This window comes from Drosophila busckii, chromosome X, assembly GCF_011750605.1.
Source record: "Drosophila busckii strain San Diego stock center, stock number 13000-0081.31 chromosome X, ASM1175060v1, whole genome shotgun sequence".
Classification (NCBI taxonomy): domain Eukaryota; kingdom Metazoa; phylum Arthropoda; class Insecta; order Diptera; family Drosophilidae; genus Drosophila; species Drosophila busckii.
The window spans coordinates 13,886,718-13,914,439 of record NC_046608.1 but is presented as its reverse complement, the minus strand read 5'-3'; the positions used below and the strand labels follow the sequence as shown (position 1 = coordinate 13,914,439).

The 27,722-nt window shown below is 38.9% G+C and overlaps 6 protein-coding genes across 9 annotated transcripts; 2 read left to right on the top strand and 4 right to left on the bottom strand.

Annotated features, from left to right (window-relative positions):
* Positions 1-195: 195 nt before the first annotated feature.
* On the bottom strand, positions 196-1,480 carry LOC108605820 (lysozyme). The gene is made up of 3 exons (XM_017995626.1): positions 1,222-1,480; positions 1,020-1,169; positions 196-959 (listed from the first exon to the last, which is right to left on the bottom strand). The coding sequence occupies exons 1-3, from the start codon at positions 1,376-1,378 to the stop codon at positions 814-816; spliced, it is 453 nt and encodes a 150-aa protein (XP_017851115.1). The 5' UTR covers positions 1,379-1,480; the 3' UTR covers positions 196-813.
* Positions 1,481-3,755: 2,275 nt separating this feature from the next.
* On the top strand, positions 3,756-12,068 carry LOC108607274 (vascular endothelial growth factor A). 4 transcript variants are annotated; one of them, XM_017997968.1, is made up of 6 exons: positions 3,756-3,943; positions 7,115-7,434; positions 10,065-10,137; positions 10,199-10,222; positions 10,277-10,764; positions 11,855-12,068. In XM_017997968.1, the coding sequence occupies exons 2-6, from the start codon at positions 7,153-7,155 to the stop codon at positions 11,945-11,947; spliced, it is 960 nt and encodes a 319-aa protein (XP_017853457.1). In that variant the 5' UTR covers positions 3,756-3,943; positions 7,115-7,152; the 3' UTR covers positions 11,948-12,068. The 4 variants fall into 4 exon arrangements, with proteins under 4 accessions (XP_017853457.1, XP_017853456.1, XP_017853458.1 ...); XM_017997967.1 differs by having other exon boundaries at positions 10,199-10,225; XM_017997969.1 differs by lacking the exon at positions 11,855-12,068 and adding an exon at positions 10,975-11,313 and having other exon boundaries at positions 10,199-10,225.
* Positions 12,069-13,576: 1,508 nt separating this feature from the next.
* On the top strand, positions 13,577-14,595 carry LOC108606748 (serine protease SP24D). The gene has a single exon (XM_017997147.2). It carries the CDS (start codon positions 13,695-13,697, stop codon positions 14,499-14,501), a length of 807 nt encoding a protein of 268 aa, XP_017852636.1. The 5' UTR covers positions 13,577-13,694; the 3' UTR covers positions 14,502-14,595.
* A 1,382-nt stretch (positions 14,596-15,977) lies between these two features.
* On the bottom strand, positions 15,978-20,719 carry LOC108606747 (fl(2)d-associated complex component). Its single transcript, XM_033294288.1, has 4 exons — positions 19,054-20,719; positions 18,658-18,975; positions 17,574-18,625; positions 15,978-16,832 (listed from the first exon to the last, which is right to left on the bottom strand). The coding sequence occupies exons 1-4, from the start codon at positions 20,661-20,663 to the stop codon at positions 16,255-16,257; spliced, it is 3,558 nt and encodes a 1,185-aa protein (XP_033150179.1). The 5' UTR covers positions 20,664-20,719; the 3' UTR covers positions 15,978-16,254.
* A 274-nt stretch (positions 20,720-20,993) lies between these two features.
* On the bottom strand, positions 20,994-21,706 carry LOC108606091 (zinc finger A20 and AN1 domain-containing stress-associated protein 6). Its single transcript, XM_017995936.1, has one exon. It carries the CDS (start codon positions 21,621-21,623, stop codon positions 21,141-21,143), a length of 483 nt encoding a protein of 160 aa, XP_017851425.1. The 5' UTR covers positions 21,624-21,706; the 3' UTR covers positions 20,994-21,140.
* A 4,175-nt stretch (positions 21,707-25,881) lies between these two features.
* LOC108606058 (sarcocystatin-A) lies at positions 25,882-26,385 on the bottom strand. Its single transcript, XM_017995905.1, has 2 exons — positions 26,200-26,385; positions 25,882-26,141 (listed from the first exon to the last, which is right to left on the bottom strand). The coding sequence occupies exons 1-2, from the start codon at positions 26,364-26,366 to the stop codon at positions 25,946-25,948; spliced, it is 363 nt and encodes a 120-aa protein (XP_017851394.1). The 5' UTR covers positions 26,367-26,385; the 3' UTR covers positions 25,882-25,945.
* Between the last annotated feature and the right edge of the window lie 1,337 nt (positions 26,386-27,722).

Here is a 27,722-nt window from a genome sequence, read left to right as displayed (position 1 = left end):
AGAGCCTGTAATAACTAAAACACTTTCACTGTAAAATAATATTCCTATACATCTTTATAATATTTCAATATTATTATTTATTATTCATTAGGAAACATAAAAAAAAAATCACACACAGCTTAAAGCTTTTCCAAAGTGCATATATTTTATGGCTTAAGCATAAACAAAGCTGTAATGAAAAATTATTTATGCATTTGCTTTTATTGAGGGACCACTCAGCTATATATATACTTATATATTGCTGATTTTTTTAAAGAAAGGGAAGCACTGACACAAGTTTCATAGGCATTTGCCTCATATAAACTTTTTCACAAGTAAATATATTGCAGGGGGTTTCATAGTTGTTCACACTCAAGCACAGATCAATGCAGTAATTTGCATATAACACCCAAGTATACACCCAAGTACTTTGTACTCGATTCGTTTCACAGTTAGAACAGCAGCAACAACAACAACAGCAATATGATATTGATTTGTTAAACGTTTACAACTGTTCCGAAGGTGGACGCGGAGGCGATTTCAGAAACGTTCGCCTCGCCTCAGCTGCGGTCGTCGAATGAAACACAAAGCAAAACCCCATTCCACAAAAGCAAGAGAGCGCGCCAAGTGAGTGGCGATAGAGCGTGAGAGCAACGATAAGCAAACAGCAGCGCGTCAAGCTACAAAAGCAAATGAGCGTGAGAGCGAAAGCGAGCGAGAGAGAGCGTGGGCGCGGAAGTAAGCAATGAACAGCGATAACGCTACAGTGGGATTTAATTTGTAGTTTTTAGCCATACATACATATATGTATTTGTATTTGCATATAATCAAAAACTAAATGCCGCATATAACTTTTAGATTTGGCAAATTCTGAGTATTGCGACAATAGCGTTGCCAGCCGTTCCAATGCCGAAATCCCTCCGAAGTTTGTATGCGCTTAGCACAGCTGGCCGACTCACGCAAATTCTCATCCAGCAAATCTGCAAAACGCAAACAAATAATTGACTTTGGTTTTGATTGCGAGGGGGGTTTGAACTTGCCTTCGCATTTGATATTGCAAACGCCGCCGCGTCTGTCCTGCTGGCAATAGCGAGTGTTGATCTGAAACAGTCCATAGCTGCTTGAGCCATTTGGATTTGCTGTTATCTTGGCTGTGTCCAAGTCGCTTTCATGCTCCAGCAAGCAGATCCCTAGAGCAAAGACATTAAGCCAATTAATTCCAGCTGTGTTCTCCTTACTTACAAACGGGCAACAAGCTGCGCTCAAAGCCGTGCTGCTGCAGCAGCTTGCGGGCCAACTCGCAGCGCATATAACGCTTGCTTAGCACCGCATCGAAGCTGCTGCTGATGATGATGACCCACAGGCTCAAGCTGAGCAATGCAAGCGACTGCGTTCTCATCTTGCGACTGAGCTTGAACTTGGCTTGGCGGCACCCACCACAGCTGCGAGAATAACTGTTGATGCTGATAAGCAACTTTTGCGTTCCAACTAACAACACACAAATACATTTATAAGCTTACTTATTTTTTCATGCAACAATATAATATATTGTAGCTATAGCCACAAAAGCAGGTTCTGATCACTCGATCTATTATTATTTAGTGGTTTATTATCTCACACAGTTCAGCATATGTCTGTTCATAACTGGTTTATAAACTCAAGCGAAATGTTTGCTAAGCGGCAAAATAAATGGTTTAAATTGCTCACAAACAACTGCTCTAACATTTTGTTGGGTATTTTAACTTGCAAACATTTTTTGCACAACGTTAAGCTGAAAAGCATGCAGCATTATTTACAAATTATGCCTGCAACAAAATGCTGCATGCTTTTCAGCGTAATGTTGTGCAACAAATTGTTGGCAAACATAATTTTAAGAAAAATAAACTAAAACAAGCAAACAAATTAAAAGCACCGCCTCAGAGCTATTTACATTTTTTTTATCAACTTTGACGTATGCTTATTAATATGAATATGCTTATTAATAATATTTAAAAAAAAATTGGCTTTAGTAAGCTTTGAAGCGAGAATTTTATTTTTTATTTACAAATTCTGGAATTAGGCTGCGTTCCAATGTGGCGAAGATGTCACATGCCAAAGCCAAAAGTTCTTCGCAGCCGATACGACTCCAGCTAGCCAATCACATAAAGACGTCATATGCGGGAGAAAACTAAATTAAAACTAAAAACTAGAGAGTCAGTGCCAACTTGTATAAGAAAAACTCACATTAACACTTATAAATTTTTACTGCTGTTATTATTTATATTTAAATAAAATAGTTTTACTAGCTGACTGACGAATGTTAATAGTAATAAGTGGGAATAACTGCACAGCAGAGCCCGCACGATGGAGAGAATGGAAATATTTATTAAATTCTCTAAGGTGCTTTAGAGAAGGAAATTTGGAAGGGAATTCGGATAACTATATTTGGGTAGAGGCTTTTAATGTTTCTTGTTTTGCGAAAAGCATTGCATATTGATTGCAAAAATAAAATAAGTTTCGCATATTGGCATCAGTTTTAATCTTTAATGATTAATGCAAGCCAGTGCTATTAAAAATCGCCCCATATATGACTAAGTTATGTATTTATTTATATCATATACTTTGCTTCATACTACAAAGCAAATTGTATTGAATTATTATACAAATGATTTGTATTTAAAACAATTTCAGCACAAATATAAAGCAAGAGTAGGAATGCGGAAATATTTTAATGAATTGCTCTACTATTGAGAGACTCATATTTATTAAGCTTTAACTAAAATCGACAATTAAGGTATACTTCGAAACCTAAGCATTTTAGATAATACAAATGTTGGTAAATTGGCGGCTATATGTGTATTAAGTATCAACAAATATCATTATTAAATATTATTAAACACAGTGTTCTAATTTAAAGACTACCTTAATTGTAAATTTGTAAAGTAGGTTGATCAAACTTTGAAGAATCTAACGTAATCTAAAAAGTCGCAAAATTCTATTGAGTTTTACGGTAAGCAAAAACAATAAAAATGTTAAGTAAAGCTCAATAGCGTAATTATTAAAAGTATTTATTAACTATGTCATAATAATCGTAAACCACAAGGTGTAATATGCCGATGAGTCTTATTTATTTATTTATTAAATATCGACAGTCTACAGTAAAATGTTTTTGAGCTAACTATTAAAAAATAATTGTTCTTGAAGCAGAAAAAAAATGTTAAAGGAATATTATATAAGAGAACCGTTAAAAACGTATTCAGCTTATATTAAGCAAAATAAGCAATCATTGATAATTATTCTTATTGAGTTTTATGTATTTCGGTAACAAATAATGTTCTACATTTTATTTAGGTACTCCAAGCTGAAAATTAACTTTAAAGAAAAGCGTACACATCGAAATATAATCACAACCAATTATTATTGAAAAGAACCAAGCTTGTAAGTTTGTTTAACAGTAACTTTAACATGGCCATGTTAGCTAACAACGCACCTGCTGCAGATCGCACCCACGCACGCACTTTAACAGCAGCAAGCGTTAGCATTAACATTAACATTACATGTAGAGAGACAGTGTTAAGAGTGAAAAAGCGTGAGAGAGCGAGAGCGAGAGCGCAACTGGAAGTTAACGCAGCAGCCAGCAGCCAGCCCCAGCCGTCTGTTAGCTGGGAGCGACTGAGAGAGTGATCGTTACGCATTGAGCGTGTGTGAGAGCGACTGTAAAAATAACTAAAGAAACAAACGTTATTGTCATTTAAAGTCGCGCACTTGGCCCATACAGGGGACAGTTTTGTTCGGAGCGCAGTAGAGTTTGGTTCGATCGATCGATCGGTTGACCACGTTAATAAGACTTGGCGTAAAGCTTTAACGTTGTTTCACATTATTTTTTTGTTGTGTGTGTGTGTGTGTTTTTTGTTAACAAAACAATTAGCAGTGCATGCTTACAACTCAAAAGTTAATAACAAGTGCAAACACAATAATAACAAATGTATGTATAGCGAAAACTAAAACAAAAACATATAAAATAACCAGTAGCAATCCAAAACGTAGAGCGACCCTCAGCTGAATCAACTTTTTTGTGTGTGATTAACACAAATACAGACATATTAATACTATATACTAAATAAATGCTGGCTGTTGTTGTTTTAATTTTAAAATGTGTTTCCATTCGTTGAGCTGCTTTGCCAACACGCTTTTGTACTTAAATTATTGTTAGTTGAACTAGAAATAGAACAAAATGTTAACAATAAATTACAAAAAAAAAAGCCCCAAGCTTAACGCTTGACTGCAAAGTGTGCAACTAAACGTGGTTTAATTAAATTTCAAAAAAAAATAATACATTACCGAATAGTGATTAATGCGCATTGAATAACTTGAATGGGATTTCAGCAAGTGAATACAAATAATACAAACAATTGATCACAAGCAAACTAATTGTATTTATTGTTGTAACAATTAAGTGCCAAGCTTATCCTTTGCTTGTGTTCTTTATTAAGCTCCAGCTCCAGCTGCAACTCCAACTCCCAGCTATCGTTGTTTGCATTCTCAAACGATACAAATTCCAGCGCTCTCTGCCCTGCCCTGCCTTGCCTGCCCTGGTGTGCATTATTTATCTTGAAAAATTGCAAATGCGAAGCGCCCACCCGCAACACTTGCCCTTCACCTCAAATTGTCGCCCAGACATGGTTTGTTATTAAAACGAACTACAAAAACTTTTGCGCTCATGTTGAGCCATTACTAGCATACCCTTTAAAAAGAGCAAACAAAAAAGTGCGTATATTTGGGTATATCAGTTGCGCTATCAATTGCAGTTCGCATGAGTCAAAAGTCTGATCAGTCATTAAAAACCCACAAAAATATACAAAATTAATCATTACGCTTAATTTTTGCGTATGAGCTGTAATTACTTAGAAGTCTATACCCACCCATATATTCACGCTATTTAGTCAAAAAGTAGAGCAATTCCTATTAAAGTCTTAAATCATCCTCAAACCAAAACAAACCTCAGCTTTGAAGAAAATTTTTACTTGTAATATATAAAGAATAAAATTTATGCATTTTCTACTCCTTCTACACTTTAATCTGAGAGAAGAGAATCTATAAGAAATTCAAATTTATAGTAAAATATGCAAAGAATTAAATAAAATTTTATTAAAGTTATACGAAATTTATAATTTATATTATAAATTTAAATTTAAATTTATTTATAAACATTTTGATAAAATATGTGAAACCGACTATAACTTATATTTTCTCTCTCTTTAACGAAACTACAGGGTATAGCGCTAGTCGCGTTTTTCATCTTGCTTACTATTTTTTTTATTGTAATTGATTTGCTTTACTGCTATTATCTGGCATTTGCCTGTGCCTTTTTTATTCGCTGCTCTGTTTATGTTGCTGCTGCTTATGCTGTAGGATCAGTGCAAGCTGCCACGCCTACGCAACGCAGCACGCCCTTCGCTCTTTACCTGGCGCCAACATGGCCAAAGCCCATGACGCACCCTTAAGCAATGTTAGCAGAACGAGTTGAGCACAAAAACAAAAACTAAACAAAAAATACAAAAATGACAAATGAACCACAAATGACAATATATAAATGCAGGCAGGCGCAATTGTTTATATACAAATTAAAAAAACGTGCTAAATTTTTATAATCTACTCATAGACAGTCGGCATTGACATGCAACAGCGCTGTCGACGTCAGCGGCGGCGTCGCTGTTGCTGTTGCTGACGAAATGCTTGGACAATCAGGCAAAAGCTGATTGATAAGCGTAGCCCACGCAGCTTATAAATAAATATAAGTTATATACACATATGCGTACACATGCATATTTACCTTTAACTGTTAATCGTCACAGCCGCAGCCGCAGCAGCCGCCGCAGCCTTGAGTCATACTAACATTGCTCTGTTAAGACGCCACCGTTTATTGCTTCCTATCACATGAATCATCCAGCCAAACTACAGGTGGGCAACGACACCAGCAACGGCAACATCTTTGCAATGGGCTATCGTATCAATCAGCAATTGTTTGCTCAATGGCTCTAAGAATTGAGCAGCAGCAAAAACAAGTTATCAAGCATTGATAGCAGCGCACATAATAATAATTATTGTTATTGTTCTCTGCTTTTTTTGTCAAGCACACACACACAAGCAGAAAAAAGCACTTGTGCAGCTGTATTTGTGTTTATGCAGGTATTAACTGTTAACAGTGAGAACGCATGCATTTTATTTCGTTTGCTGTTGTTGTCTGGAATTCAAAGCTGCTGTGCAAGTTGCTCTTAAAGCTATTTTTACACTCTCACACACATACACATGCATGCCACCCACGTTATTTTGAGCGCGCGCTACTTTTGCTCTTTTGCTTCTGCATAACATTCGCGACAACAAAAAAAATAAATATACTAAGCGCATCTGTAGTTAGAGTAGCGGGGGGGCCTAAATTGCGTATTAATGCAATTTTATGAATGAATTGCAATGCTTTGTTTTTGTTATTGTTATTGTTATTATAGCTGATAAACTGCCTTGAGCTCGCTATCAGTGCCAATGCATGTTTGTATGTAGATTCAGCATTATCGACAGCAGCAGCAGCAGCAATAAACAGCTGAAAGTGAAACGCTCACTGACCTATAATAAGATTTAAAATCATAATGCATGCCCATGTTTTATGTTGAGTGCGGATGTCAGAAATATTCTTAGCCATGTATCTAGCATATTATATTAGTTTAAACAGGAAGCAGTGCGTTCTTACCTTTTAATTTATGCCCTTTAGCCGGAACTGGCAACTTAACATATTACATATCATATTATTAATCATATTGTTATGCTATGCACATATAAAAAACACCTTGGCATGTCATTGTTTATGATAACAGTGCATTGGTTGTTGATTTTGTGTGTGTGTGTGTGTGTGTTTATATCAATGTCAAGTTAACAATAAAAAAAGGTTTTTGTCATTTACAGTTAACATTTATTAAATAACAAGTGCCTGACCCCAATACCAGTTGCTTTGGCACGTAGACACATACTTATGCTTAGTTAACAACAAATAGACACAGTCATAAATATGCATGCAGCTCATAAAACAACAGCTAATGTCTCTTGACAGCTAAACACTCTCACTTTACTCTTACTTAATTGTTAACTCTTGCTTTATTTGCAGTCACCTAAGTTAACAACCCGCCCCCGCTCTTCAGACAAATGAGCGCACGTTTAGCCATGACACAAACCCAACGCAGCAGAGCAACGTTACAGACGCTATCGCTGCTGCTGCTGCTACTGCTGTGCTTTATCAATAGCATTTGCTTAGCTGCGCAGTCGCAGCCCTCGCCACGTTTTTTCTATGCTGCTGCCGAGGCGCAGAGCAAGGTGCGTGCGCAGCGCCAAACCGCCAGCAGCGGCAGCGCCAGCAGCAATGCAGCAGAGGTGGAGGCGTCAAGCTGTTGTCAAGGCGCAGCAGCCGCTGCAGCCGAGCCTGTTACGGTAAGTAAATGCCTTTACTTGTGTATGTTATGAATATATTTATGTAGTTGGCGCCAATGCGCCGCTTTGCTTTGGGGTTAGAGCATATTTGGGTCAGCAGTTGCAGTAGCCATAACAGTCGTCGTTCTCTCACTCTCTTAACAGTTGTCTCACATCTTTACATACAGAGCTTATTTGCATTTTGATAAGAGCAACGCGCCTGGACAGCGGCGCCTCTGTTGACGTTACAGTTGCTTGGCAGCGACCTGGCATTGATAGTGCTCTTGATTCCAAAACAAATAACTTGACTTTACTCTAATTAGGCATTACTCATGAGATACAGCAGAGCTTTAGGTGCCCCTCTGCTCTATTTGCTCTACATTTGTTTGCATTGCCTCCCACCAGCCGCAGCCGCTGCCGCTGCCTCTTTCACAGCCTCTGCCCAATTAGCTGATAAATCTCTCTAGAGCTGTCCAGGCCCCAATCCCTTTAAAGTCGCAACGGAAACCATTTGTTTTCAACAACAATTTCCAACGGTAAACAAACGTCATCGCTGGAAGATACAGATACAAATACAGATACAATCAGCGATACAGTTGCCCATTGCTGATTACACCTAAGAAATACAAATACGTTTTTATCGGCGTCAGCGGCGGCGGCGGCGGCAACAGCAAAAAAGACATCGGATCGTATTTCCGTCGCATTTTGTAGAATCGTAGAGTAATCATATTACACATAGGATTTATTTATTTTTGATTACGAAAAACTAATTGCAAAAATAATTTATAGCCGGCAAAACGCGCCGGCATATTTATTTAGAAATTAACAACAGTTTATTTATCTTTATTTAAAAACGTTTAAGAGGCGATCACAAGACAAAGAGATAAGTTTACAAATTATAATAAATTTTGGTTTATTTAAAATAGTTTTATATTGCAAGCTTCATATAACAAATTTCAGCTTACAGTTTTAATAGTTTTATTTTTCTTAACTAAGAATCAAATGTATATCAATAATAGTTTTATATTTCATCTTGCATTGTTTTTAAGCATCTGAATCGAGCTAAAGATCATATATCCTGAGTTGCTTCAAAGCTTAAAAGGTTATAGCTAATATTCTTAAGCTTCTATATAATAGAGTATGCAACTTTAAATTTATTTTTAGATTTATTTAGCAACAATTGTGAAGTTTCAACAAAGCTCAAATGGGTGTTGCAATTCTATAATTGAGTTATATTTATCGAGTTGAAGTTGGCTTTGACGCTTAAATGAATTTCAGAGCATTGCACTTGGTTATTCTAAGTAATTGCATAGACTCGTCCTAAGTGCATCCGCAGCTGTCCCTGAACTTTTGCCTGCCTAATTGGGTTAGTGCGCGCAATCAGCGAATGTGCCGCCAGCAATTTGATGACGCATAACCCGAGGAATGTCATTAAGGAAAAGATATGTATATACATCAAGCAGGTGCTTTGTATGTTCATATGTATGCGCTTAGATGTCACAACGACGTGCCAATTGACAAATCGGCCAACACTTTTATGAAGCGAGTGCGAGTTGCCACCGGTTGGGAACAGCAGCAGTTGGCACGTGTATCATTTATTTAGCTTGGCTTAACTACGCACCGTTTAGCGCCACGTAGTTGCCCCCTCTACACACACATATGGACTGCATTGACGCACATGTGGATACATTTGTTGCTGGAATCTCCAGGCGGCGGCGTTGGATTAGTCATCTAGTCCCATGTTTAGCTAACTACGTCTATTCAAATTGTAAACCGCATTTCATCTGTTTGTTTCAATTAATTAGCATTTAGACTGTTGTTCTGTTTTGTTTTGTTGTTTTCTTTTCACATTTCAATTGCCTTTGCACAGCTGTTTCTTCAAATATTTGTAACATTTCCGTAATCGAGCTTGACTTTTGTTTTCAATTTATTAAGTATACGCTAAGCTGGCGCGTATAAAGTAAATTTTATAAGCGTTAGTTCAAAAACCGCATTAAGCGTTAGACTTTATTAACCTTTGTATTAAATACACAACCTCTCTTTCTCTCTCTCTCTCTCTCTCTCTCTCTCTTTTTCTTACTCTCTTTTACTCTCATATTCCGCTCAAGGTTAAAAGTAATAGCTGAGAGTGCAAATGTGAGAAAATACTTTATAAATTATAGAAATTAATAAAAAAAAAAAACATGATAGCTTGATACAAAAAATAAATAGCAGCATTTGAAGCTACTGATGCATTTTAATTATTTTATTCAGAACTTAATTAGAATTTTATTTTAAAACTCAATCTATCGAATTTCTTTAGATAAACTATTTCTTTGAACAAATTCAAAAAATAAATAACATAATAATGCTTATTTCATATTTACATATTATTATATTATTTAATAATTTTTTAATTTCCAATTTTACATTTTCCATATTTATATTTTGTTTACTTTCAATTATTGTTTTGCGTAGCTTTTTATTGTTTATTTATCATTTTAATTTTTATTTAATTTAAACATAATTTTTGCGCTTTTATTGTACTTCAACAAGTTATTAAATAAAATATAGATAATAGAATAGAATATATAGAAAATAAATGAGAGATTATGTTGAGATCTAAATATAATTATATATATATTTATATAATAATATAATTATAATTGCAGGTGTCTGTTCAGCTAAGCAATGTGACTGCAGATTATGGTGAAGCCGACGGATCCGGCGAATACTCATCCAGAGGTAAGACCCATAAGCGAGATGTGTAATTTAATTAAAGCTAATGCTGCTCTTTTTGAAACAGAAACCTACAAACGCAGCGTGGATCGTGGTAAGCATTTAAATAAAATGGGAATGAACAATAAACTGAACTTACTTGCAGCCATAAAGTTTGCAAGTCCGGCCAGATGCTCGCCGCAGCCGACGATAGTGGAACTGAAGCCCTCGTCGGAGGGCGATCATACATCGGGGAATGTTTACTTTTCGCCCGCGTGCACGCGCGTGAATCGTTGCAATGGCTGCTGCGGCTCCACGCTCATCTCATGCCAGCCCACGCAGACTGAGTTGGTGAAGATGAGAGTGCGCCAAATGAAGGATGGAGTACGCGATGGCTTCGCGATCGTCGATGTGGAGCAGCACTTGGACTGCAAATGCGATTGTCGCATCAAGGCCGAGGACTGCAATGCGTATCAGGAATATCGCAAGGATCTGTGTCGCTGTGAATGCCAAAACACCGATGCGCGTCAGAAGTGTCTCGAGCAGTCGGAGCACAAGTATTGGGACGATGCGAACTGTACCTGCGTCTGTCGCTACAATCAAAGCTGCACCACCGGCACCGTCTTCGATGAGACGCTCTGCAAATGCACAGACGTGAGTGAGAGCCTCAACTCTTAAAGAGAAACACACACAGACACACAACACACACAGTTAATGTTTACAGTTGCAAAATGTACAGTTTGTTAGTTGGTTTAGTCACTAGCTCTGGTTGTGGTTGCCTGTTACTGTTACTGTTAACTGTACCGTTAAGTTATGTTATGGTTTACATGCTGTTAATTCTCTTTGGATTTGTTTTGGTTACAGCGTCTGCCTTGGCACAATGCAACTTAGCAACATATGCATTTAGTTTATCAAATGGTACTTAAATTAAAAAAAAAAAAAAAATAACATAAACACAAAACTCGACAATATTTAAACCCTCTGTAGACTTTGTGCTGTCGTGTCGTATACTTATTATAAACAAATTATTTCAAAGGCAGCTTTAACTTTTAAAAATTTCATTTATATATATGAGCATTAATGTGGCTCGATTTGGGCACAAAAAACACTAATAATGATACCCCATAGTCAAAATCTATTCTAAATTCTTAGATGAAACACTTTAGAAAGCTTCAACTTTTTTATTGATTTCACTTTAACCATTTGGAGGTATGAAATTTTTAACAAAATAGTTAATAAAATAAGTTTTTAGTTTGACTATAGATTACAATTCTGAGTTAAAATTTTGTACAAATCAAATCGATGCATATATTTTAGACTATCGAAACATATTTTAACTTCAAATTCGAACACATTGTGATACAAACAAAATTTGATTTTCAAAGTCCAAGCAACTATCTTAGCTTTAGTAAGTGACTTAGCTCACAGAGTAATTTGTAGTTAGTATGCCTACACACACTAAATGTTTTATCTTTAGCTGAGTTGAGGCCCAGAACAGAAAAGAAAAGAAAACAAACAACAGCATTTTATGTTGCATTGTGTGAGTATTTGTTATGTTTTTACATTTCTTGCATGTGTCTTCCCACCCCCCCAACCCCTATCAAAGCTTTTCAAATCAAAGTAAATTTACTACTAATACGCCTAACAATTGCAAATCAAACTTCACTTTAATCGTTATAATTATTTATTATGTGTGCATATTTTTAAATTGATTTTGAATTAATTTTGAATTCTTCTTATGCAGCCTGCAGCTCCACTCGCAATTGCGGATCGCCGACGTTTCATAGTGCAGGCCGTAGCCGTTGAGCCGGACAACAGTACGCTCTACAGCGTCTAGAGCAGGCACTGCAAATTAATCGTTATCGATCTGTCTATCGATCGATCATCATTCCAATGTTCAAATGGCAATTGTACTGAAGCATACACAAATTAAAAATCACTTAGGTTCTATTTACATTTAATAGTATATACTTATAAAATATTATTTATATAAATGTATAGCTTTAAAAACATTTCACGCAACACACATTTACAGTATTTTTCACTTAATTTTGTTTTTTTTTTTAAAGTCAACTGCTTCTTTTCTATTTTATTATTTTTGCATTTTACATACAATTTCGTTTATGTACATTTAGTTAGAAAATCGTCAAACAAAAATCTATTTTGTCTTCAATGTATGAACTAGTTTTAAGCTGTTTAATCATTACCATCATTATTATTATTATTGTAATTATTATTTGTTCGTTTTCGTTACATTCCTATAAAGAGCAAATAAACGATGTAAACATATTGCGCTGATTTTTTAACATTTCTATTTTTATTATTTACTAACTAGTTTATATAATAAAGTCTTAAATTCTTTTACTTCTGGCCTATTTTTATTTATTTATCTTATTAAGTATGTCAATCTTTTATTTTTTGAAAAATTGGAAATGAAATATTCTGATTTGTTATAAATTTTATATTGTATAATCAAATGCGGAAACGCTTAAGCTTCGACCTTGATTCTAAAGATATAGACCATGTGTTAAGTTCGGTTATAAGCTATTAAATAAAATGTAGCAAGGATTACGACACTAATATTTAAATATCTAATATTCTTACATCGGCTATTTTGAATATCATAATTTTATCTGCTTTGACTTCAAATTAAGTGGACCTTAATTAATTCTTTCATATCATTTACTTTGGATCAGACTTAAAACTACGAATATTCTTAATATTAATACGACTATATTTAATTCGTTCATTTTATTTACTTTGGATCAAGCTTAAAGCTATGAATGTTCTTAATTCAAATTTTTGTCTTATATGCATAAATATTTAAGCTTCTACTTTGATTCGGAATAGTTTGGTTATTTTGATAGTCAGTTTATAAGATTGCAAGTCTTAAGCAATCAATATTATATGTTCTAATATTCTTATTGAATAGTTTATATTCGTTTATTGGTATTTATTTTCACTTGCAAAGTTTCGGACTTAGAGTTAAATGTATTGGAAATTTCTTAACTTGGTAACCTAATTTTAAATCTTCAAGTTAATTTATTATTTCATTGAACCAAAGCTCGATTGCAAGCAAGTAAAGCTGTAAATGCAAGTGTAGCTAAATTAAATGAAAATGAACAAATGTTTATTTAGTGCAGTATTCACTGTAGCTGAAGTGGTGCGCACCAATCTGATGAGCGGTTGTAATTTCGCATGGGCATTAAGTTTTGTTATCTGCATTGATAAAGCGAATTTAAAAAGCAAAAACAATTTGCAACAGATACGCGTTGACAATATACACTTAAAAAAAAAAATCAGTGCTTATATGAGATAAAAATAGGCAACATACACCTTGACCTGCTAAATAATCTAAAGAAATCAAATCGAAATCAAGTCAAAGGAATGTCCCCACTGACGTTTATATATGGCGGGATAGTAGCTATTGGAACACTATAAATTCGTCTGACCAATGTCATAGATAGATGATAAGATAGAATGCTGGTCTGCTGGCCTGGTCTATAAATAATTGTAGCTTAAGCCTAATAGTGACTATAAAATGCGTTTAGCCAGCGTCAAATGCTTTCAGTTAGTTGAGCGAAATGTTGAGGATGAGCAGCTTGCAGTTTGTTGTGGCAATAGGTTTGCTGTTGGCTTTGGCCTGGAGTGGTGAAGCGGCGCCTGGTGGTGCTGCTAGTGCTGCTGGTGAGATTGATGGACGCGTGGTGGGCGGCGTGGATGCGAAGAAGGCACAATTTCCGCATCAGGTGTCCTTGAGGAATCGCGGCTCACACAGCTGCGGGGCGTCGATTATTTCACGCAACTGGCTGCTGACGGCGGCGCACTGCGTCACCTACGACGATGCGGACAAGCAGCTGCAGGTGTATCCAGCCAGCCAGATGAGCATTCGCGCCGGCAGCAACGATCGCCTGAGCGGCGGCATTATCAAGCAAGTGGCCGAGATTGTGGTGCATGAGGACTATGGGGACTTCCTCAATGATGTCGCGCTGCTGCGCGTCGCCACGCCCTTCATCTTCTCCAGCGACATCCAGCCCATTGCTCTGCCCAGTGACAATACGCCAGCGGATGCGGACATCATCATCTCGGGCTGGGGTCGTCTCTGGCAGGCAGGCGACCTGCCACGCTACATGCAATGGAATACTCTGCGCTCGCTCTCGCTGCCCGCTTGCCAGGAGGCCATCAAATACGGCTATGAGAACATGCTCTGCCTCAGCCATGAGGCCGACAATGGCGCCTGCAATGGCGACTCTGGCGGTCCAGCCCACTACAAGAACGAGCTGGTCGGCGTCGCTGGCTTTGTCTATGGCGGCTGTGGCACCAAAAATCCCGATGGCTATGCACGCGTCTTCTACTTCAAGGACTGGATCAAAAAACACACAGATCTTTAAATTTATTTTTTTCAAAATTCAATTCAAGTTGGTGTTACCAATAAAACCGTTTCGATGTGAATTATCAGTTCTAATTTTTTTTTTTAAACACTAGTTTACAAATATTATTGTTTTATGCCTCAGATATAAATGAAACAAAAAACACGGCTACCAAAATAAAATAAATAAATAACTAAAATAAATAAAGTTAGCGCTAATAAGCTTTTCTAGAAATTTTCTTTTCAAAGGTATAATTTATTGGATAGTCTGAGAGTACTAAAACCACTAAAAAATCCGAAAATATAAAATTGAGGCCACTTACGGTCTACATAAGACTCATCAGTTTTGACTTATGCTAAAAATTCTGGGCAGGCTCAGGTTCATTTTGGAGCTGGTTTCAGACACTGATATCAGTTCGTCATTATTTCAGGATATTTTTATGAATGATATCAACTTTTTGCTGTCGTAAATTAATATTCCAAACAATAAAATCTCTTCAAGTGCTGTGCAGTTACAAAATTAATGCAAAAAGTAAGGCAATTGTTTGAATAAAGATTAAAAACGGTTGAATTACATATATTTGTAGACTAGTGTTATTATACAGCCCAACAATATTTTATTGAATTTGTCTACAAAATCAGACACATTTTTTATTCAGCTATGCTATAAATCTAAAAAGAAAATTTATTCAAAGCATTCAATCAAACCCTGAAGCTTCTACCTTCAGTGAAAGCAAAACCCCCCCCACCCAACCCCAATCACTCTCATTCAGTCGAACGGACGAATGAACGAACGAACGAAAGAACGAACGATCCAGCGCGCATACGAACGAGAGACGCGAACTGCTCTCACTACGAACGAAGAGATCAGCTTAGCTTACATATGTATGTGTAGGAGGCTGAGAGATAAAAGAGAGATAGGCAAGGCCTCGAGCATGATACAATAATACAAGGTAGCGGATTGCACTCTTCTTTTTGAATGTTTTGGGTACTTAGCTTCATTCGCTCCCGCTCACATCGTATACAAAACGAAAACAGCGAGAGCGAGAAAGCAGCAAAAAGGAAGAAGAAGCTTAGTAACCTAAGAGCGCAGTCCGCTACCTTGTATTAATGTTTTGGACTAACGACGATTAAGCATGCAGTGAGAGCGAGAGTGTTAATTATTCGTAAGTTCTACTCTCCAACTTATTTTTGTTTCAGTTTAAATTATTATATTGATGAAGAATAAAATTTACGCTTTCACTTTTCTGCTTCAAAGCAATTTAAAGTATTATTTACAATAAAATTGACACAACAACTTGACATGGATATTGAAAATGAAAGCTTCACAATAATTACTTACACAGAATAAAAGTTCAATTATTATATTTAGCCAATGTTTTATTTTGTTTTTTTGTTGTTTTGTTTTCATGCGTGAAATTTTGAAGAGCATTACAAAAACTAAAATTAAAACTAGAGTTCTTTTAAATAATAACTTGAAATCATTTGCTTGCGGGTATACATTAAATTTATTAAGGTCACTATTTGCAATTTGCAATGTTTATAGTAGGTTTAAGGGTTCATATACTTATTGAGAGTACATAACACGTTGATACAATGCGAATATATATATAGACATATATGTATAGATTACATACCATACCAAACTATTTTGTAGAATGTGTGCCAATCCTTAGAGCTACCTTACAGCTGCGGAAACTCTTAATGCTTAGTGTGTTTTGCATTTGATTTAAGGTAATCGATTGAATGCCGTGACGGCACTTTGACTTATTTACTCAGTCGTATAGCACAATTCCTTGGACGTCGAGGCTTTGCTGGAACGCGATCATGGCGAGCGAGCGCAGATTCTCGCTAATCATGGGCCGATTGCGAGAGAGCTCGATCTCACGCGTCGGCAAGTCGAAGAGCTGGCGACGCAGACGCAAATCCTGACGCGCGCATAGCGCATTCATGCCCAGAGAGCAGGTAGCGCCCGCCTGACGCTGACGCTCGATCTCGCGCAATCCCAGTTGATCGCAGGCCATCGGCGCCACATAGACCGTGTCCAGCAGTTCGCTGTAGTGCGGCAACGGTGGCGGCGGCGTCTGGCCCGGCTCCAAGCTCGCCTCGAGCCTATACTGCTCCTTATGCTCCAGCATCATATAATAGCGCGCCTCGTTCAATACGCTGTGGGCATAGTTAACGCCCGCCATGTCAAAGGATATGCCCAGCTCGAGAATCACGCGATGCGGTTGCCACAGCTTCTTCGCCGATGAATTGCGATCCGCTGCACGCGCCGCCGCATGCTCCTCCGCATGCTGACGCGTCTCCGCTACCAAGCCCTCCCAGTCCACGCCCAATGCATCGCCAATGCCTGCAGAACAAAGCAAACGGTAAGTTATCAATTGAAAAATGGACAAGTGGTGTGAAAAATTGAACTAAATTAAACTTAAACTAATTAATCTTAAATATAATTTATGCAATCCCAAACCCATTTTTTAAGTAGTAAACAGTGAAAAACTACAAAATGCAAATAAATAAATAAATTTTGAAAATGCAAATAAAATAAATTGAATACCATATTATAAATTGTTTTTAAAAACTAATTCGATTCAAACTAATATCAACTCGACTGCAACTAAAAAGTTTTTTCTTAATTCAATTTAATTTAATTTTTTGCTGGAATTTGCCAAAGCAAGTGAGAAATAAAACCCACAAATATTTTCTATATTCAAATATTTTAACTACTTAACTTACACATTTTAATTTAGTTTCTTTTTTGCATTATAATAAAACTAACTAATATGGTTCATATTTTAGTTTGGCTTTTAACATAAACAAAGAGCGCTTAGTTATTGGTATTAGCACTCGGACAAGAAGTAAGTCCTATTCGATTTTCAAATTAGGGAATGCCCCAAGTTTAGACTAAGTAGAGCCCTCTACGTATTTCTCAGTTGAAATGCCGGTAAGTCAACTTAGTTAATTATATATTAATTATTATAATAAATAGGCCTTGGAAATTGTTTTTTTTTGCAATTATCATTTCTTTTTCACTCTTTAGGGTTAAGGGCAACTACTCGACTAACACGAGGGTTAAATAAGTTATTAAACATACCCTTCTGTACTCGAGCCTCTTCCTCCAGCTCGCCATCGGAGATCTCTTCAAAGTCCAGCACCTCGTCCATTTCCTCCAATTTGTCCTCCAGCTTATGCTCGATCTTGATTTGCTGCTCGTCGTTGGAGAGCGCATCTGCGGATAGCTCCTGGGCGTCCGCATCCAACAGCGACTCACACTTCGGCTTGATTCTGTCCGTCGTGTTGAGTATGTCGTCATCGCTGTCGCTAATCTCGCTCAGCTCTCCGTTGGACTTTGACTCTTGTTTAAGCTCTCTGTCCAATCCATGGCAATTCTCCATGCCTCCGCCCACTGCCTCCATTGTGCCTGTAGAATCCTCTGAACCATCCTCCTGCTTAATGCTGGTAAACTTACTCACCTGGGCCAAGATACCCGGATTCGTGGTGGCATTGGCGGAACTCTGCGCCGCCGCCTTCGCCGCGGCCACTGCCGTAGTCGCCGCTGCCACAGCGCTCGCCTGTGCTGCCGCATTGCCGGGCTTGAGCTGTGCCGCCGGATTGGCCGCTCCGCCGCTCGATACCATGTTGCCACCCATGTGCTGATGCTTCTTGAGGTAGCCGCCGCCGCCGCCATAGGAGCGCTTGTGTAGGAAGCCACGCGAGCCACCGCCTCCTCCACCGCCATGATAACCACCCGGCGGCTGCACTGGCAACGTCATCAGCGGCGGCGGATGCGAGCGATAGCCACGCTCGCCCTGCTCATGTCCATGTCCATGCGCCATGCCGCCGCCTCCGCCACGTCGAAAGCCACGTCCACCGCCGCCGCCGCCACCGCCGCGTTCGCTGCGCCCATGCATATGATGATGTGGCGAGGCGTTGGAGCTGGGCATGCCATGTGCTGCTCCATGCATCTCATTGGCATTGCCACGTCCACACCCAAAGCTGGGCTCCTCGCTGTCGCGCCAATCGTTGCTGCTGGCCAGCTGCCAGCCCGACTCGCTCTTCACCACGCCCGTGTCCACGCACTCCTCCCGCTCATCCGCATCCCACTCCGGCTCTGAGGGCGTGTGCTGCTGTTGCTTGCTGCTGCTGCTGCTGTTGCTGCTGCTGCTGCTGTTGCCTGCTGTGCCTGCTTGGAGCGCTTGGATCCGCCCACAAAGCCACTACTGCGTGCTGGCGTTCCACCGCCATTAGCACCAGCCGCACCGCCAGCCACTGCGCCCTCATCCTCCCAGTCGCGTTCCCATTCAGCGCGATAGTCGCCACGCGCCGGCATGCGCTCCCGCTCGCGCTCACGTTCGCGCAGCATGCGCTCTCGCTCATCCGCATAGACCAGCGCCTCATCGTTGTCCAGCTCGCGATAGTCGCGCATTTCTCGTGCCTCCAGCCAAGCCTCACGCTCGCGCGAGTAGCGCGCATCCAAATAGGCGCGTTTGTAGGCGCTGTCAACCAAATAGAGCGAGAGAAGCGATTAGAGAGAGTGAGAGAGAGAGACAGAGATAGAGATGTGCTACACTTACCGCTCACGCTCTTCCTCGGAGTAGAGATCACGCGGATCACGCATCACGCGCGGCGCATAGTGCTCGGGCAGCGGACTCAGCTCCCGGCGACGCTGTCCTCCATAGCGACGCATGTCCACGTCCATCAGTCCATGTCGCTCCGGTTCGATAAAGTCCTGCTCACGCTCATACGGATCCAGCTCACGCTTGTCGCGCACATGCCGTCCGCTGCGCTCGACCGTCTCCAGCGAACGCTCGCGACTGCCATGGACATAGGACATGGGCAGATCCAGTTCGCGCACACTGCTGCCGCCGTAGGACTTCTTGCCCACGCTGCCACCGTTGGGGCTCTCCTCCTCCTCCTGACGACGCAGCTTCTCGCGTGCCAGACGCTCGCGCTCACGCTGCCGCTCCTGGCAGCGCGCCAATGCCTCGGCGCGCTCCTTATCACGCGCTGCCTCGCGATCCGCGCGCTCCTGCTCCCGCCGATCCCGCTCACGATTACGCAGCGAGAGCTCATCGTGGCGATGCAGCTTGTGCTCGTGCCGTTGACGCTCCTGCTCGCGCTCGACGTGGCGCTCTCTTTCCCGCTCACGCTCCATGCGCTCACGCTCGCGATCTCGCTCGCGTTCACGCTCTATGGAAGGCGTGCGTACACGCGCGCGCGTCTGGATGATGATCTTCTCGCGCGACATCAGCTGATGGTGCATGCGCGCCGTGGGCACACCCAAGGCTACCATGCTGGAGCCACTGCCGCCCGGTCCGGGACTCTTTTGCCGCTTGCCCAGCACATCCTGGTGGATGCGTATTTTGGTGGTGGTAGTGGTGCTGCTGGAGCCGACACCGCCGCCCGTGGGCGAACGACTACTGCCCAAGCGATGATGGTCACGTTCACGATCTCGATGCTCACGATGCACGCCGCGCAGCTTGTCCCGCTCACGCTCGCGCTGCTTGCGCTCGGCCATTTTCTTTAGTTTGGCCTGCGTGGCCGGCGACAGCGAGCGATGGCCATGGCCACTCAAGGCGGCGGCAGCGCGTTTCTTCAGCCGTGCCTCCTTCAACTTGCGCTTGATGTGATTACGCTTGGCCACAAGCTTCTTTTGATCATGATCTCTTTCGCCATGCCCATGGTTATGACGTTCACGTTCTCGCTTCTCACGCTTCTGACGCTCATCGCCGCTTGAGCTGGCTGCGCGTCGGCTGCTCTTCTTCTTCCGATGATGCCGCTCGACACCGCGCTGATGCGTATGCTGATGCGGATGTGCATGCTGATGCTGATGCGGATGCGTATGCGTATGTGGATGCCCATGGGCATGAGCATGGTTATGAACATGGCCATGCTGATGTCCATGGGCATGAGCATGGGCATGGTGTTCCCGTTCGCGCTCGCGTTCCCGTTCACGTTCACTATCCGTGCTGCTGTATGAACTGCCACTGCCGCTTTCTGTGTCCGTGCTGGAGCTCTCGCTGCTGGAGTGAGTGTGCCGCGATTTTTTGTAGCGTCGCAGCTGCTCCTTGGACTTCTTCTCCAGCTCCATGGGTGTGTGTTGTGTGTGTGAGTGTGTGTGAATGTACAGTGTTGTGTGTCGTTGTTTATGTTTATTATTTATGTTTATTCTTGCCGTTTGCATCTATACGTAGTATGTATATTTATTTTTCTTAAGCTAACAGTGTCGCTGCAATTAACATTGAGCGAAGAGTACAGAATGCTTTTTTCTGCAGCATGCAATCGTATGCAGAAAGAAAGAGATGCACAATGGCTGTGTTAGGAGCAACACTTGTGCGCTAGATGACACTTGCCGGCACGCTAATGAGTTGGCACACTCTAAATGCTGGATGACACTCACAAGCAGCGGCATAACTCAACGCTAGATGGCGCTAAGTTTCACACTGCACATAGATGGCGGCAGCAGACGCGTTTTAAGTGAATAGTATTTCAAAAAAACAAAAGGACTTGTGTTGAATTTGCAGTATAATTAGCCAACGGTTGCCAAATGCCAAAGAAAAATCATAAACAAGGATTATATGTATATACATGTGTATGTGAGAACGAAACAGCAATAAAACGTCAAATCATCATCGTTGGGGGGTCTGAGTGTATGCTTGCGCTAAAGCTTACGCAACTTATCTGGCACAATTACAGGATTATCGCGCCGTATCTGGGTTGCGCCCATTTCGCGATAATCAAAATTACAGTCATGGCGATCGCTGTAGCGATGGTAGGCACAAAATGTGCCGCCACAACGACACGAGAAGCCACCAGTTAGTCCAAACTTTTTGCCGCACTTGTCGCATTTGGGCTTCTTCTGCTTCTCGGGCACACCGGGCTCATCTGGCTCATTCTGGCACTGCTGGCCGCCGCCGCCCGCTCCAGATGTTTCGGGCATCTGTTCACGTTGCTCTTCATCCAGTTGCTGCTGCTGCGGCATCTTTTCGGCCATTTGGACACCAGGTAATAATGGCGGCGAGCTGTTTGAATCGATGATCTTTGTTGGCAGTGTGCGAGATGAGCTGTTATCATTGCTATTGGTTAAGGAATCAATAGCATCCTCCTGTGTGTTTCCAAAATCGCGTATTTTTCGGTTTTCCATTTTATCTTGTTTGCCGATTCATTCGTCAAAGTATTTAATCTGAAATTTGTTGAATTTTGAAGCAATAGGCTACTATAATTTAAGCCACCTCAAACATGCGTAGCCTACTCAGTTATTTTCGCAGTTTGACAATTGGGTGTTGAACTTAAATTAAAAACCAGGAATACCCAAAAAAAAGGATTAACTAATTTAATAAAGATATTAGACTTTGAATGAAGAGAACTTTTTGTTATTTGTCAATCTTATGCAAGCTTTTGAAAAAGGATCATTCAACAGTGTAATGATTATTTGTCAATCCCTGGTCACTCTCAGCCCATGAACTATATTTTGGCTATGACGTCAGCGGTCTGATTGGCACGTAACCTATATGCATGTAGTTGTGGATAAAGCCAGATAGCCATATCCAGTTGGGTGGGCAAGCAAATTGGATTGGCAGTCACAGCTGCCGCTCGTCATCTGTTTTATGTTAACACATAAGTCGTGAATACTTATAATGAATGTATCTACATATATTCGCATACAATCTATGAACATATATCTATAGCTGATCATCTAAGTAGATCATGTGCATATGGAACGCAGCAGCAGCAGCAGCAGCCGCAACAGCAGCGCCAACATTTTCGTTAGATTCCACACTTGTAAACAACATTTTTCGTTTTTCACAACAATTTTTATAATTCTTTAATTTTGTTTTTTTGGTTTTGTGAATTTTTAATTTCTAATTTTTGTCTTCTGCTTGATCTTGCAAATGGCGCAGAAGTCAAAATCCATAACCGTAAGCATAGCCAAGTTCACATCGAAAAGCAAATCAAATTGAATTCGATTCGACAGACTAGCGAAACGAGCGCAATAAAATTGATTGCGTTTAAGAATATTAATATCAAATCAAAACTGCAGCAAGTCTGCTTCGTACTAAGGTGCTTACAAGGGGCAGAGGTGGGTTACATTGACTGCATTGCTTTGAAACTGTCCTCATTGGGGACATTGAGGCAAACGAAGTTCGGCATTTCATAAGATCTTAAGCATACATTAACATACATATGTCAATTTTGTATAGATAAATGATGATGCATGATATGAAATGATGCGTAATACAGGTGAAAAATAAAACGAAATTTAGGAAAACAAAAAAATATTGCTTTTGCATTTTGCGTGCACTGGGGCTTAAGGCATAAAATGATTTAATTAACAAAAATTATCCCCACGCCAAGGAGGGAACAAAATTATCCCTTGGTCAAGGAGGGAACAAAATTATTCCCAAGCGAAGAGCAAGTTTAACGAAAGTTGGGATCGCGACTTAGCTAAGGAAATTTCCATTCATAAGCGCACGCTTAACTGAAGGCATGAAGGGAAGTAAAGAGAGCGAAGCTCAACCGCATACGACTATAACAAAGAGCGTACGCTGGCAAGAGAGTATGGGGCTGGGGCTGTCGCACCGTCTTGCTTAATTGATAACAATTAATTTGCATAGATTCTTCATTCGCTTAGATTTATCTTAATGAAGCAGCGAAGCAGGAAAACATTTTAGCCCATCTCAAAAATGCATCTGGTTGGCTAGCTTATGCAAAGCGGAGATCACAGTGGGGACGGTGCATGGACATGTCAACTCAACGCCAAAATTTTACGCCAACAACTGACGGCGGCGTCGTTGTCATGACAAAGTCGCGCAAATATTTTAATTGCATTTTTTTTCTGTGGCTAATTTCCGCTTTCTTATTTTCATTTGTTTTGTTTTGAATTCGCATTGCAATATTCCTACCTTAAAAATTATAAGTAAAATTAACAATTTTTAATTGACTCTGAAACTTATAAGCGCAACATGGCACAGCAAATTTCCTATTCATGCCTAGAGTGTGTAAATAAATTAAATTAGTTGCTTTCATTACAATATTTGGTGCTAAGTAAAACTGGCAAACAGGTTTATTAATACAATTAGCACATAAAGAATATATATAGTATATATTATACGTATTTTCGCATGGGTAATTTGGGGAATTGTAAAAATGTTGACTTTTAATTGGTTTGCTGCTAACTATTTGCTATAAATGTCATCTATTATGTTCTTAGTCTGCTGTAAAATGAACAGATGGGGGTTTTTAGCTTTCAAAGCGTATTGCCTTTTAATCCTTACAGTTCTGTATTTTTACTACAATTTGCAGTACGTAGAACTTAACAAATATTTAATTGTTATTCTTTTCATTTAAACATAACATAAATGGCTATAATTATGCTGCGGACGTAATTGCAACTCGATAAATAGAGCGTATGCATAATATGCGCAACACTTAACACCTAACAAATTAATATTTTGAATTATTTTAATTGAAATGTATGCGACGTTTAGCTTGAAATTGGTAAATTTATGCTGCTTATGCAGCGGAAGTAATTGCAACTCGATAAATGGGGCGTATGCGCAATATTGTTGCGCAATTTGCTTTCAAAGGCAAAGACTGGAAAGAGCGAATATAACTTGATTTAGTAGCATGAGGCATTTAATAGGGCGACATCTCTTGCATCTCTTGGACAATGCACTATGGCGGCGGCTGCAATGGGCTTTGGCCATTGGCGTTGGCGCCAATATAGCGTTAATAACCCAACAAACGCGTAATGAGATAGCGCGTTGAAAGCGCTAACAATTTTGCATTTAGCTGCTGTGTTGCATGCCACATGCAACATACTTATGCATTTCGCAAGGTATTCACAATTTTAGCATTTTTATTACAATATTTTTTGGTCTGTAATTTCTGTTGTTGTTTTTGGTGGCGCGAGTCGTGCGCTTGATTTGTTTGGCATTTGTTTTGGGGCGCTATTTTTATGAAAAATAAAACAAAAAGGCAAAAACAAAAATATATACACACGCGAAATTTTACTTATGATTATTTTTATTAAAAATTTCTGCAATGCATTTTACAGTGCTCTGGGTGCTCTTGTTGGCAGCTGCTGTCAGCAGAGGCAAACTTTTCGCACTGACAACGCTTCTAAGCCAATTTGCAAAAATGCACGTGAGAGTGCCCAAATGAGACTAGGCCGCTGCGGAGTGGGTGGTGGCATGGGTTGGGCCAGTGGCACAGTGGCGTATTGGGTAAGATTCTCTTCGCTAGGCGCATTAGGTGTTGGCAACATGGATCTTAGTCAATTTGCAAGTTGTTGTGTTTTCTATCAAAATATTGTGTGTGTTGTAAACAAATTGCGCTCATACCTACAAATTGCAAGCACATGATTGACTACAATATATATGTATGTATAGTTATATATACCATATAACTTGAAAATTAGTTGTGTAAATAGACCGCTAATTTAATATTATAAAGCATATAATTGCTGGCAATGCCTTGGATTTTAAATCAAATTAACGAATACAAACTAAAATCAAAAGATCAAATGTCAATTGTGAAAATATAATTAATTTGTAGCACATTAAACGCAAATTAAGCGTATGCTCGTTATTATTATTAAGATTAGTGACGGCTAAGAGCTCAAATTAGGATATACAAATTTTACAAATAGAAATAGAAGAAAATTCACTGCAATCAAAGATTTTATTCTTATTTATTCTTAAAATCTATAAAATCAATTTAAATTATTGTAAGACTTGCAAACATTTTTCAACAAACCACGTTTATCTAAATTCTATCTACATATATCTATATCTTCGTTCGTTTGTTTATCATACTAAAACTCGAGAGCGGCTGAACGGATTTATCTTATCTTGATCTTGAGATGTTCGTGGAGGTCTAGCCAAAGGTTTAAAATGTTGAAAAAATTCAAATAATTTCCGGGAACATCCTAAAAATTGTGCATTTCTTTTTCCCATAAAACACATCGAAGCTGCCATAGAAAAGTCACTCCTTGAAGTCCACGAAGATTTCGTGTGTGTCTGTTTGTCAGCAAATATAAGAGATAAAGCAACCAATTTGGTATATAGGTGCTCCTATACCTGATCTAAATCGCTTTTATTTTACTTATTTTTATTACCTCCCCCTTTTCCCACAAATCGCAAAAAAATAAAACAATTTACACCTACTATATTTAACAGCAATACTTATCGCAAAAATTTGGAAAAAACAGCCCAAAAATAATGTTTTTCACTGATTGTGTTAAATTTCGAAACGATCGAATAATTATTTTATGAATTATTCGCATTTCAATTGATGATGCTTTAGTTAAAAATGAGCTAAATCTATATCGCTGTGTCTTTAGTTATGCTATATAGCTGCAAGTTAAAAACCAGCTGAAGTCATAAATAAAAGTAAAATAGTTAACATATGTTTCTGCAGACTTGAGTCATGAGCTTTATTCCATATAGAGCTATATATGCCGCTTTAGTTGTGCTTCTTGGTTACTGCCTGCTCATTGGGGCACTCGAAGGTCACCTCATAGCCATGTCCACCCCAGCTTCTGGACCAGACCTTAACGGTGCAAACCTTCTTGCCGCCCTGCGTATCAACCAGCTCCGCCACGTACGTATCCAAGTGTCCAGACACAACCTGAGTCTCAGACGAAATGATTCTTGCAATGCTGTAAGCAAATTTGAATACATTAATTAAAGTAAAAACAAATACGAAATGTAGTTTACCTATAGTGTGGTCCATCGCCTGCTGCCAGCTTGGTCAGCGATGACTGCAGTCTGACCTTGGCAGCCTCCAGCTCAGTTGCGTCCAAGGTTCTGGGTGCTCCATACTGTGGACTACCACTGACCAGCACAATGGTGGCGCAAACAAAAATTAATTTGGCAAAAAACATATTTCGATTGGCTCAGCAGTTGTTTCTAAACTGAATATGATTACAGCCTAGCTTTGCTTATTTATATTAGCTGCTCTAATCAGCTTTACTTTGTTCTAACTACGTCTGTATTATATATAAACATTTGCTTATCGAATTTCAAAAATATATGCATCAGCAAACAAGTTGAACATATACTCTAACAAAAGTTGTTATTTCCCATTATAGATGAAAGTTGAATAAACAAATATATTTGCATTATTTACTTGCACTTAGCACTTATACTAAATCACATTTAAATATTATGCTTTGCATAAGAATTTGGTTTTATCGTTAGCTTCGATCAAAATTCTAAAATAAAAAAGATAATAACAATAAGAAACAATATTACATTATTATTTTAATTAATCTTATTGTTAGTGCTTAAAAATAATTGTTTAAAATAAAATTTTAAATACATTTATTTTCTATTTTTAAATTTTGCGGTAAAAATGTATAAAATTCAACTCATAACTGTTGATAATTATTAAATATTATTTAGTTTTAAAATTAACTCTACTCATTAAATTAATTCAAACTTTAATTATAATGTCTCAATTTTACTTTTTGAAATTTTGATTAAAAGTGATTAAATTGATTAAAAACGTATTTGAATTATATTTTAAAATTTCTTTACAATAATTTAAATTAATTTCTATATAATAATATAATTTAATGCCATAGCTATTAGCTAAGCACACCCATTAAAAGTATAGAGTGTAATATTTAAAAAAATAACCTTGACATTGCACTGACCTAAGCAAATAAATGGTTCATTAATACATAACAACTATATACACTACATATTATAAAAAAATGTAAACTCAAATATTATATTTGGAACATCTTTCATTCATAGCAATTATATTTAATTAGTGAGCATTATCTGCATTCACTTATATTTTATTTATTTATAAAGACTATAAGCACAATGTCTTTCCTGTTCATTAATGAAATTATTGTTTGTTTATTAAATTAATTGGGAGAGCTTACAAAATGTATTTATAGCTTTGAGAATATGATCAAAAGGTGCTAAGTTCACTTATACTAGACTAGTATGTACTAAATTATTTACGCAACTTTGTAAGGCAGTTTGAATATTTTGAGTGGATTGCAGCTGTTTTCAATCGAATAGCGAAACGATGTCATTTGCATTTGGAGGAGAGATTGATGAACTGAAAAGAAACATATGTAGAAAATAAACAATTGTATCTTTGAGTTGTCGCATGTGTGCAAAAATTTATGGAATTTTAAACGCCGGGCTCATTAAGAAGGTCGTTGCCTGCATAGAATTGAAATTGAACTAAAGCACATAAATCACAGCAGCCTTAGCCGTTG

Coding starts and splice junctions, on each gene's coding strand:
- LOC108605820 (XM_017995626.1), bottom strand. CDS start 1,378: ATGAGAACGCAGTCGCTTGCATTGCTCAGCTTGAGCCTGTGGGTCATC. Junction 1,170..1,221: donor GCGCAGCTTGTTGCCCGTTT/GTAAGTAAGGAG, acceptor TCTTTGCTCTAG/GGATCTGCTTGCTGGAGCAT. Junction 960..1,019: donor TTGCAATATCAAATGCGAAG/GCAAGTTCAAAC, acceptor TGCGTTTTGCAG/ATTTGCTGGATGAGAATTTG.
- LOC108607274 (XM_033294483.1), top strand. CDS start 7,153: ATGAGCGCACGTTTAGCCATGACACAAACCCAACGCAGCAGAGCAACG. Junction 10,138..10,198: donor CGGCGAATACTCATCCAGAG/GTAAGACCCATA, acceptor TTTTTGAAACAG/AAACCTACAAACGCAGCGTG. Junction 10,765..11,854: donor CGCTCTGCAAATGCACAGAC/GTGAGTGAGAGC, acceptor CTTCTTATGCAG/CCTGCAGCTCCACTCGCAAT.
- LOC108606748 (XM_017997147.2), top strand. CDS start 13,695: ATGTTGAGGATGAGCAGCTTGCAGTTTGTTGTGGCAATAGGTTTGCTG.
- LOC108606747 (XM_033294288.1), bottom strand. CDS start 20,663: ATGCAAACGGCAAGAATAAACATAAATAATAAACATAAACAACGACAC. Junction 18,626..18,657: donor AAGCGCTCCAAGCAGGCACA/GCAGGCAACAGC, acceptor CAGCAACAGCAG/CAGCAGCAGCAAGCAACAGC. Junction 16,833..17,573: donor AGAGGCTCGAGTACAGAAGG/GTATGTTTAATA, acceptor TTTGTTCTGCAG/GCATTGGCGATGCATTGGGC.
- LOC108606091 (XM_017995936.1), bottom strand. CDS start 21,623: ATGGAAAACCGAAAAATACGCGATTTTGGAAACACACAGGAGGATGCT.
- LOC108606058 (XM_017995905.1), bottom strand. CDS start 26,366: ATGTTTTTTGCCAAATTAATTTTTGTTTGCGCCACCATTGTGCTGGTC. Junction 26,142..26,199: donor GGCGATGGACCACACTATAG/GTAAACTACATT, acceptor ATTTGCTTACAG/CATTGCAAGAATCATTTCGT.